This window comes from Tachypleus tridentatus, chromosome 5, assembly GCF_004210375.1.
Source record: "Tachypleus tridentatus isolate NWPU-2018 chromosome 5, ASM421037v1, whole genome shotgun sequence".
Taxonomy (NCBI): domain Eukaryota; kingdom Metazoa; phylum Arthropoda; class Merostomata; order Xiphosura; family Limulidae; genus Tachypleus; species Tachypleus tridentatus.
In genome coordinates, this window is record NC_134829.1 from 12,686,179 (window position 1) to 12,698,547 (window position 12,369).

Here is a 12,369-nt window from a genome sequence, read left to right on the forward strand (position 1 = left end):
ATGGAGGTTTGGATTGACAGTGGTTAACCCCTTGAGCACAAATAGGTCAAAATGCATACTTTATGACCAATTTACATTGTTACATTCAAAATTTAATTACACCACTTCATTATCAATACATGTCAATAAAGTTAGTATTAAAGCATTGTTTATAGATCAAATCTTAATATGGTTTTAAAATATTTAAATAAATTCTCAATCTTTACATTCTCTATCACATGACTTACCCAGCCCATCTGCCCATTTTTACATTTTATACTACCTTTATATAGTATTGTAACTCTCCATGGAAATTTCCACTTCTACTATATGTAACCCTAAGCTAAGTTTTCAATTTGTAGTGAGAAAGCTTTTTGGTTCAGAAAAATATAAACAATGGAGTGAAGGCCACATGCTATACCTCCTATAGAGCATCCTCCTTTCAGAATTCACTATAAACTTTCTCAATCTTTTACCACTGTATTATTTGCAACCAATACGAAATGAAAACTTCATATAACTAACATATGTAGGAGCCAAAGGCATGTGCTTGAAAATATTTCATATTCTAAATTTGGTATTTGAATTTCAAAAAATTCTAAGACCCTATAATTATTACTTTGAATTAGGGTTATCTTTGAATTGATTCAAATTGTATGAGTGCAAAATCTTGAAGAAAACTAGATTTCAGATGTAAGTACTAATTTTTTATGCATTTTCTTTATTTAGTTTTTCAAAATCAAATAAAATGTAAAAATTATAAACTCATTACAAGTAAGTTTAGATGAAATAAAACACTTTTAATCAATAACATCACGCACCAAGCTCAAAAACAGTTGTGTAATTCAAAACGAGCTTTCTGTTAGGTAGAGCTGTTGTTCACACAAAGCTATATGGCATAATAAGCAGCTGTTAGTGTAGTCTGAGAGGGTCAAACTTTAGCTGTGAGTAGCAACAACTAAAGGAAAAATATTAGTCTTGGCTATAACAATAAATATTCTATAATTGTCTGTTATAGTGTGCAGATATTCCAGAATGAAAAGAGAATAATTTTGAAATGATACTCAACTTTTACACAGAAAGAAATCCTAAGATAACTCATACAAACAGACTTGCATGCCACTAGCCTTTATACAACTCCCATTCAATCTTCCAAGTTTTTGAAGTTTCAAGTTATTCCAGATTTGATTGAATCAGGAGCTTAGACTGGCTGTAATCAACTCTCAATTTCGTGATTTGTTTCTACACTGTTCCCAACCATACCTTCCACCTTTGTACTTTGTTTTAGTCCCTAGTCCCCCCCTTTTTTTTTCTCTCTTTTTTTTTTTTCTAACTTCCTCTTTTACCCAGTGTCAGGCTTCTTGTCTCATTGATGGAATTTCCTTTGTGTCAGTGCCCATAGGTGCCTAACTGTCATGATTTGAATACCTGTGGCTACACATTTCCATCCACATAAGGGTTTATTTACTTTTTACCAATAAACTTCTCTCCAGTGCCTTTCCCGTCCTCTTTTCAGCCTTAATCTTGTCCTCCTTTCTTCTTTTGCTCTCATTTGTGTCTAATGTCTCTTCAAGACTGTGTTTATACTCCCATTCAATATTTTATTTACTGCAGAGGGAGTTACTCATTCTCAACTGGGATCAGCCTTCTCCAATCTGCCTTCAAGCTATGGAACAAACTTACAGTCACTAGAATTTGCACCTCCATAAAGCTTCTGCATGTGAGGTTTAGTGTTTGGTAACTATAGCTTCATGAGAAATGCTTATACCTTTGGGTCCCACACATATACCCCTCCTCCATTGGTCCTTACAGGACCAGAAAGACAACTTATGGGATTTTTGATATCATTTGTTCTTCCAGCCCTTTTTCTGTTTGAGTTTTGTATGTGTGACTGGACTGATCTATTATCATTATTTGTGTTCCATTACTTATGATGTTCTAAAGCACTTAGATCCAAGTTTTGATAAAAATGAAATAGAAACCTTATAACCCAAGTTCTTTCAAAAGGTGGACCTTTCTTCTTCAGGGGCAAAATGGGAGTGGTAGTATAATTGAACAAGTGATATCTATAGAGAGTGTTTAGTGACATCACAGGGGTCATCTGGTTTACCAGGAATTGTTTATTTCTTTGTGTACTGTTGTGAATGTTTTATTTCTGTGTTCCATTACTTCTACCCAAACCAGACCTATGCTTTTCTTTGTGTTGGGGAGTTTCTTTGAACAAAATTTAGCATATGGACCTAGGAAGAGCCCTTTCTCCACACACACACAAACTCAAACTTCTTTAAGACTGTCTAGAAGGATACCATTATTTATGAATTCATAAAATTTTAAAGGAACAAAAAGTAGCTTATTAGTTCATCAAAGATCTCCATTCTATCTCCCAACTATAATCACTCCTTAATACTCATATATTCATCCAATCTCTTCTTGAACTGAGTTAAATTTTTTGTCTCCACCACCCTTGAAAGTAGCTCATTCCAAAAAATAACCACACTATTTGAAAAATAATACTGTCAAAAGTGTAGATGGCTCCTACTTTGCCAAAATTTGAATTCATGATCTCTTGTCATATTGTTTTCCTTGCTAAACAGAAAAAGTTTAATGGATCTATATTATCAATACCTTTAATAATCTTAAACACCTCAGTCAAATTCCTTCTTATCCTTCTCCTTTTCAAAGAAATTTTTGTCTCCTCATATCTGGTATCATCCTAGTGAGGCTCAACATGGCCAGATGGTTAGAATGCTCAATTTGCAATTTGTATGTCACAGGATCAAATCCCAGTCACACCAAACATTTTTGCTCTTTCAGCCATGAGGGGGTGTTATAATGTGACAGTCAAACTTGCTATTCATTGGTAAAAGAGTAGCCCAAGAGTTGGTGGTGGGTTGCAATGAATAGCTGTCTTCCTGCTAGTCTTACACTGCTAAATTAGGGATGGTTATCACAGATAGCTCTCATTTAGCTTTGCACAAAATTAAAAAAAAAAACAATGAAACAGCCATCCTCTTGGCTGTTCTCTGAACTTTCTCCAACAATTCAGTGTCCTTCTTGAGAGAGGAAGCCAAAAATTGTACACACTACTCTAAACAAAGCTTTATAAGTAATCTACACAGTGAAACAATAATATCCTTTGTCTTTTACCCAATATTTCAATAGATTCTAACCAAAATTCTATTGCTAATTACATTACACTGTTTAGGTAACTTAAATGATTTTTTTATCACAACACCAAGGTCGTTTTCTTCAACTACAGTATTTAATGTATTCCCATTTAAATTGTAGCAGTAATTTGAATTGCAAAAACCTACATACATCACCTTACACTTTGGGTAGTTAAACATCATGTATCGACCCAATGTATCAAATGATCTAAAACTCCCTGTAAGTCTACAGCATCTTTACAGTTAACCACCTCATAAATCTTAACTTTTTTTGTGATTCCAGAGCTAATACCATAAATGTAAATTGCATACAGCAGAGGACCCAGCACAGAGCCCTAAGGCATACCACTTGTAACTGTGATCCAGTCAGCTCTATCTCCATTTATTACTATTCTCCAGACAAATTTCTATCCAGTTTAGTAACACTTCCTCCAAACAAACAGATTTAATTCTTTTAATAAATCATTTGTGAGGCACCTTATCATACGCTTTCTGAAAATAAAGGTAAACCTAATCCACGGTATTTTCTTTCCTCAACTTTTGCAGTAACATCCTCAAAAAACATCAGAAGATTTGCTAAATGAAATTTGCTCTAATTGAAACCATGCTGGCTCTTTGATGCTATATCAAACTGCTTTAAGTGACTCTGGAAAATCTTTTCAATTATTGAACTAACTGCCCTGTAATTGCTTAGGCAATGTCTATCACCTCCTTTATTTACTAGCATTATAGACTTTATGGCATCAATTCTGTACATTTCTCCTGCATTTTGTTTCAGTCCATGTGTCTAATAGTAGAGTTGAGAAGAACAGACACTAATAGTTTCTGTGCCCTCCTCATGCAGCTATAACTGCTTCAATAATGTCTGCCAGTTGAGTTTTAAGTGTGCACTAGGAAAAGTCCTAACTAGCCCTAATCACTTTACACTCTGACAACTTGTGTGCTAGTACTCGGACAGCTATGTTCTTATTCTGCCCACACCTATGACTCGAGGCTTGTTTGCCTCTTCCATTCTTCTGTTCTGGGTCAAGAGTGTACTCTGGAGGACATGAGACATATTTTTCCATGGGTGTGCCCCTATGAACCCCCTTTCAATCAGGTGTCACAGTCCATTGGTTTTTTTTTAACATTTTTTAGAGAGAGCTTAAATATTTCGATTTTGCTCCAATCCCTCCACCATATCATTGTGGGAATCTGGCTATCTGCATGAAGAGGTGTGAATTGTTTCTAAAGTGTACATTTTTCTTATCTGAAAATATTTCAATAGATACCTCTTCACACTTCCCACTGTCCTCCTCACTTTTGGTTTATCAGACATACTTGCTAAGTCAAAAATTCACAAATGCAAAAGCACAGAGAGAGTTAGTATACAGGGAAGTTGTGTCATCCTTCTGTTGGTGGAGAAATGTTACTGTATAATGGTGTCATTATGTAGTAATGCAATTCACAAGAAAACTCATGAAATTATGTAGAAGTTGCTTAAAGGCTACTTGGCATACAAATCTCTAAAGCAGGTGCATAGGAGATAACTTTCTTTGTAAAGAGGTGAGTTGTATCAGAAATACAACTTAAGGTAAAGAAGTTGTTAACTTTAGTTTTATTTCTTTTTGTTGTTACATTTATTATGGGCATCAGGTTGATGAAATTTACCAAATCTGTATAGTGAAAAAGTAGAGAAAATAAAAAAAATAATAATTTTAGAAAAAAGAAACTTTTAATATATTTTAAGAGGTTGTAGAAGGTAAGCTAATGAAAGTTAATAATAGGCCATTTTCATGTTATAAATAAAAAGAGTTTCATATTTGCATAAACTCTAGGATCCCTTTAATAATTATCAAAAGTTTTTTGTTAAACTTTTTATATTTATCTGTCATTTTCTCTTCCATAACAACCATCAGTATACAGTAGAATGAAAAGTAAAAAAATATTAAATAAAATTTACATCTTCACAGTTAAAACTGTTAATCTTTTAACATTTTTTCTTTAATTTTGTTTTATTGCTTTAGTTTTTAGTCACAGCAGTAAATAATGGTGGTAAATCAGTAACATGTTTTAAACACCTCACAAATTTTTTTCAGATATATCTCTTAAAGCACAAAAAAAATATATCAAGCACTAGAATAGAATTGAATTCCTTGAAACTACTATAAATGAACTAACATTCTATTTATTCTATAAGTAGGTGAAAAAATATTATAATTATCTGCTTGGAGAAAAACAAAAGATCAGGCATAAACCATCTGAAGTCTTGATCTAAAGCCATCTAGATATTCCTACCAAAAAGAAATATCCATATTAAGATTTTATTTCTATTGGTTATAAATATGACTATCAAATTAGGGCACATGATGTAAATGCATCCATTCAAAGCTGTGATAAGATGAGAGTTACTGAACTGATGGGTGTAACAAATTTATTTATACTTCAGCAACTGAAGAAGATAGGATGCTCAAATTTGGCATTCTGATCTTGTCAGTATGTGTATCTTTGTATTCCTAAGTGGTTGAATACTCTAAGGTTCTTAAAAGGGAATAGAGAAAAATCTAAAATGAAGAGTTGAAAAGGGAAAATGTGTCATGTGACACATAAAGATTGAAAATTTAATTAAATATTTCTTTTCAAAATTATGAAATTAAAACTTACATAATATAAAGTGTTAAATTATAAGCCATGTTTTATGTCAACGTACATTAAAAATGAAACTATTTAATTAAATTTTGAATGTCAGTGTAAAATTTCATAACAAGTATACACTGACAGAACTGAGATCACAGGATTATGCATAATGGAAGATAGGGTTAACAAGGATTAAGCCTACCTTTGTATTTCTTTTATTATTTATTCTGATATATAATGCTGTTTAAATTATACCTTATGACTGTATTGTGCTTTTACTTCTTTCAGTTTCTGAATGCCTGTGCTAAAATATTTTAAAAAAGATAAAAACCTGATAATAATATTGATGTTTTTCCAGTGATATTTGTTTTTAACTTAATTTATGGATCTATCTTTCATAAATGTGAATTTTTTCCCCCCAAGAAAGCATAAAATTATTTTTTCATGACAGGCAAGTATACAAAGTAAAAAAAACTATAGAAGAAAAGGTAGTTTATTATAAAACAGTTTTTCATTGTGTCAATTACAATTGTGTAATACATTATTAAAACATTATCTCAAAAAACTAAACAACTTTTAGAGTTGGTTTTGAAAGTATTTATGGTTCTTAGTTTGTCTATACTGTGTTCAATAATTCTTCAGTTTAACATAATTACACAACCATGACATAATTTATATTTAACATCATAAACAGTAATTGACTACATAATTAAAATCTAAATTTCTAAATATAGCAAAGTCTAGGTCACTGTTCCCACATTTATATATGTTTTTTATGCTCAGCAATTGATGCCTACTGGCCAGACAATCCAGTTAATGACTTGTAAAAGGACCTCTAAGCTATAAAAATATTTGCTACTGTTATTGTAAAATAAGAAATTTATATTACTATTGATGGTGAAATTCTATTATTTATGTCTAACATTCTTTTAATGGTTATTATTGTAACTTTTAACTTTAAACAAAGGTTATATAATTTTATATTTTTCTGCACAATCAGCAGTTTTATGGTGCCTAATTCCAAATTGTTAGCCACATAATTTTAATCTTTTGACACACAAAATCTGATATCCTGCAAAACATAATTCAAAAAAGTATGTGAGAATTTACAGTTTCCTTTTTTTGCATGGATCTCCAAATTTGAACAGCAACCAGCTGTACACAAGAAAATGAAACCTTGAAGTTCAGATGTGATATGAGTTTATTTTAAACTTAAAAAACAGGTTATTTTACTTGCACAAAAGAAAATTAAATATATAGGAAGCAGTATTAACATTGTAAAACCAGCTACTATGCTACTACCTGTAAGACTGTTTTGAACTTCCTTGTTCTACATCTATTAAAGAAGGAAACTGTTTAGGTGTTGCAAGCAAACTTGGGCAGGTACTGAAAACTTTGCATTCCTAACATATTTCAAATAAACTATGTGTTTGTTTTTGAATCATATCCTTCTAGAAATGAAGAATTTTTATGAGAAATATGTTTTCACATGATGAAACAAAATGTCAGAACTAGGTATCAAATAATAGGAAATATTAAAAACTTGAATTGTTATCTCACATTTGGGTGATAGTACATTGTTTGCTGTTGTAAAGGTGTTTTTGTAGTGACCTCAGTTCCTCAGATAAAACTTAATATTTTATCTCTGCACTAAAGCAGAAATGAAGACAGTGTTTGCTTTAGGTATTATGATCAACTTGTGCAAGCTCAACAAAGAGAAAACATAAATCATTGTGTGTTAATTACTACAATTAACTCTTACAGGCTCAACAAAACAGAAAAAAAACTACTGTGTTTTAGAGATTATTATTGCTTTATTTAAGTTAATGTAAAGTGATAACTATATATGTAAGAATACTTATTTTGTCCTTCATTATGTTGATCCTTGTATTAAATTATTAGATTTTTGTTGGTGCAATGTTAATCAATATAAATATATTTATGATGGTGGTTTTTTGTTGTTTGTTTTTTTGTTTCTGCTTAACATAATATCCTAAAAATTCAATGTATCCAATGTACTTTATATTCTAGTTTCAAAACTTCTCAAAACCATATAAAAAGTTTTGCTTTGTTTCAGGAAATAGAATTAAGTAAGAAGAGACCAGCATATATCAAAGCCAAAGAGAGGACAGCCCATATGCAGAAAAAATTAGAATCTGCAAAGTGAGCCCTTATTTTTATTGATGTGATTATCTGTAAAATATTTGTCTTAGTGAACTTTGATACACTAACATTTAATTGAACTGATATTCTTACAGTTTATGTTTTTTACAACTTGGCAATGAAAGAGATGAATTAGATTAACTGTCTTCTGCCACTTATCACCTTGATTTATCAAAAATTGATTTTAAATATAGGGTATTTTTTAAAGTTGCAAAATTAGTACTAAATAATTCACCAGATGTTTCTAGAATGTACAGGACCTTTTCAAACTTTTATGTTTTTAATTTTTAACATAAGAAATTAGATTAATAACATTTGAGTTGTTGTTAATTGATCCATTTTATGGTTTATTATAAACCTTTTATATTGTAATTCATGTTACTTTTTATTACATGAGCTATGATGAACAATAGTTCTTAAAATGTTGCAAAAATTTCTTTTTTCTTTTTACAATAATCATCTTCAAAAACATCACCCTATGGGCATGTGAAACTAAATTACAAAAAAATGTTTTAGTTTTTTGTATTTAAACTTCCCTGTGGGGAATGTAATGTTTTTAAAAGGCAGTATTAACATGTACTTTAAAAAAATTGAACTTGCAGTATCTTTATTTTGTCACTTCATGTTTCACTCCTTCATATTCCAGATACCTCTCATCCTTTCATTTGTTTGAAAAAAAAAAGCTTCAAAACATTAGATTCATCTTCCTTGTCCCCAAGTGTTTGTCATTCATATTATTACAGAAAGTCATTGAAAGCTGCAAAAAAGGTTCATGAGGCTCATGAAGGGGAGATTAAAGAGTTGGAAAATGAACTGAAAGAAGTTGAAACAAGACAAGAGGAATTTGAAGAGCAGCTTGCCCAGGAATCACAGTCTCAGGGTCGAGATCTCACTCTTGAAGAATCCCAGGTAAAGTCAACTCTTTCAGATTTGTAGATAAATAATGGAATACACATGAGTATTCCTTTATTCCATGAGATCAATACAGAGATTCATGTGATGTTTACAAAATTAAAAACTTAAATTTAATGTTTTCAAATTCTTAAAGATTAAATGAACTAGTCTGCCATCAGTGTTCTTTATTCATAGTCAAAATATGAATGCATTGGTAATATAAAAATAGAATAGTACATCTAAAAAAAATAAAATAAAAGTAGACTACGCATGTAAACTGTGATTAAACCTGTATAAGTTAAATATGCAACACTCTACTATTTATATGTGTAAAAAATCAAAAGACAACTAACTTTAATAAAAGTATAATGTTGCATATGTAACATACACAGGATTAATAACATTTTATTAGAATACCAGCTACAGTGCATCGAAAATAAAAAGGGGTCAGATTCAGAAGCCAACCACCCATGTCACCCTTGGGCTGTTAGGGTGCATGCCATGTAAAGTAACAATTTTTCTGGCAGTTTGCTGGATACAAGCAAACACAAACACATAGACTTTTGTAAAATGATAGTTTAGAAATAGTATATGCTACTGCATGGGCTCGTCACAACAAAGTGTCATGGGCAAAATATTTAACATATGCATACTTGGTTTTAACAATCAACAATTCAATGCTACAGTAGTATGTAATTGATTTCTGGAAGAGTATAAAGACCTTAATAAACATATTTGTACAGTGAATGTGTTAAACATTTTATAGTCAAACAACACAACATTTTGTGGAAGGAAGCCTTCAGAATTTTCTATGGAAGAGATAGAACTTGCACCACAGCATTGATCTCCAAAACCACACTTCAAACCCAAATTTGGATTAATGCTCTCTTCCACAAAGGAAAGACTTTGGTTATGAATGAAACTCTCTTACCAAAAGAAGTAGTAATATTAAGTTGGATGGATCTGCTAGTGTTATCAATAAGATAAGAACTTAAAGTTGAAAAAAAAAACTGATAAGCCAAAAGTGTAAGATATTCCAGCCTCACCTTGTAATTGGTGACTGTTTTTATGAAAAAGTTTACTGGACAAACTATGATTATTTGGCCACATCCTGTCAAATTTACATTTGATGTGCTTAAGTGTGGTTTTTAAACTTAATATTCTCATGCTTTGTGAAAGGATTGCAAAAGGATTGTTAACCTTAAGATGACCTAAGATGGTCAAAACATTATTCTGTACTTTATTTTAGTTAATGTTTTAATACCAATACCAGCCATCTTTAGAATACACTTTTACTTCAAGTGGGTTTCTCATTATCATGAAGAAAGCATGTGTGCCATATGATTGATTTTACCATCCTTCACGGACAGAAGACTGTTACAAGAGACATTATTGTGTTCTCAGACTTCCTGTGACTGATTATAAAGAAAATAGGTACAAATGGCAGCACAGTATTTGAAGTGTCATTCTTATAAAGTTCAATGAACCTAAGTAAAATACAGAAAATACATGTAAAGAAGAGAAGGTACTAACTTAAGTAAAAGTATCCTCATATACTGTACATAAAAACTCAATATAAACTTAGGAAAATATGTAAAAAAAAAAAAAGTTGGAGAAATGAGTAGTTTTAATGCTTCTAGTTATAGGAATGACGTCAAAATTAGGCCAAACTATCTTTCATATTGTCTTACCATGTTAATTTTAATTGGTATGAATGAACTGGTTTTAATTTATGAAATGTTTTTCTTTTATATGTGAAATGTTTTTGATCAAGTTATCTCTGTGGAAACATATTTTTTAATATAAATTTGCCTAATGTCTTACATACCATATGCAATTATTAAGTTACATTACATGTTTTCTATCTGAAGCTTTTGTTCTAGTTTAAAAACTAATACAGAAACTTTCTTATAAGTTCAAGAGTATTGCAGAAACTTTGTTCTAGGTAAAAGATTAACAGATATTTTATTCTAGGTTTGAAACTATAACAGAAATTTTATTTTAGGTTCAAAACTATGATAAAAACCCTCTTATTGGTTCAAGAGTATAACAGATACCTTGCTCTAGGTACAAGATTTGTTATATAAATCTTGTCCTTAGTTTGAGGGTATAACAGAAAACCTCGTTTTTGATTGAAGTCAATGACAAAAATCCTGTTCTAAATTGAAGACTACAACAGAAACTTTTCAAGATATTTATAAAAACCTTATTCTGGTTTCAACCCTATAACAGAAACACTTTCCTGGATTCAAAATACTCAAAAACCTAGCTTTCATTCCAGGCTGTAACAGGAACTTTGTTCCAGGTTCAAGAATATAACAGACTGAAAGAAGAAGCTGGAAAATTATCCTCTAGGTATCTTCAAGAACTTGATTCTGTAAACAGAGAACAAAAATCAGATCAAGATCGTCATGATAATGAACTTCGAAAAAAAACTGAAATGGAGGCTAAAGTTAAACAGAAACGGTCAGAGTTGGAAGAGAATGTCCGTCGAGTAGAAAAATTAAATGAATACATCAGGTTGGTTGAAGCACCTTAAATGTAAAACTTGTATGCATGGCTGGACTTTTTTGGCATGAAGCTTTTGAGAATAGTTTTGTGGTGGCTGTAAGTAATGCACAAACAAAACAAATATTAATGTTTCAGGCAAAACAATATTTAATAGTTATTGTTATTTATGTATTTACTAAATATGAATTTTGTTCACTGGTTTATGGAGAAGCATAAAGTCCTCCTAGTAATAAGAGATAAAAATAATACTAGACTGCAAACGTTTTTTCTCACATTTCTATTAAGTCGTCCATTTTGCATTTTAAAAGAGAAGGGTTTAAAATTATTTTAGTTATTTATTTTTTCTGTGTAAGATTCACTCAATATCAGAACTCCTCAGAATTTACATGTTAGCAGAGAAAAGCGTATTAGAAAAGTTGTAAAATACGCTTTATTATGTTGAGTATTTACATTTTATAGTATGTAATTACTTTACATCAGTCTTGATGTCAAAATGAGTTACCAAAGTTTAACCAACTCTGTGAACAAAGCCTTTTTCTATAAGGTCTATATATTTAACATATATCATTCGTAATGATCTGCCAAATGAAAACTAAATTAAAAAGAATCATGCTGGTTATGCACTTATAGAATAGACTCATTAGAACTCAAATATGACTATCACTTCTGTAATCATGATGTGATGTCTTTCTTCTGTTGAAGTAATTCTTAACAGCATTCTATATTAAAATTTGATTAAGTAAGAGAATCAAAATAATCAATCACAAAACACCCAATGAACACCTTTTGTTAATACTCCATGTATTTAGATTTTATATGAATTATAACAAATTAAAATATTTTAAATGTAACATTGGAGAGGTAAATTAAATATCTGTTCCCAAAGAGTATAATGTTATAAAGTATAAGCATCTATATAAAAGAACCTTCATAACTCATTGGCAGTACTAAAAATGGTCAAAATTAAATGTTGGGTAGTTCAGAAGATCATTATATTTATTTACTAAAATAAAAGCTTGGTTTTTAATAAACACCTATC

General features: G+C 30.7%; 1 protein-coding gene across 13 annotated transcripts in view; it reads left to right on the forward strand.

Annotated features, from left to right (window-relative positions):
* LOC143250539 (structural maintenance of chromosomes protein 1A-like) overlaps positions 1-12,369 on the forward strand; it is a 110,821-nt gene that overhangs the window by 39,434 nt on the left and 59,018 nt on the right. For 11 of the 13 annotated variants that reach the window (XR_013028235.1, XR_013028233.1, XR_013028234.1 and 8 more), the window contains 3 exons: positions 7,840-7,925; positions 8,669-8,834; positions 11,101-11,339. Coding sequence is in view for 9 of the 13 variants with exons in the window: in XM_076501236.1 (XP_076357351.1) it covers positions 7,840-7,925; positions 8,669-8,834; positions 11,101-11,339 (491 nt within the window). In the remaining 4 variants the exon portion in view is untranslated. The remainder of the gene's footprint in view (positions 1-7,839; positions 7,926-8,668; positions 8,835-11,100; positions 11,340-12,369) is intronic. The other 2 variants (XM_076501237.1, XM_076501239.1) reach the window with 2 other exon arrangements.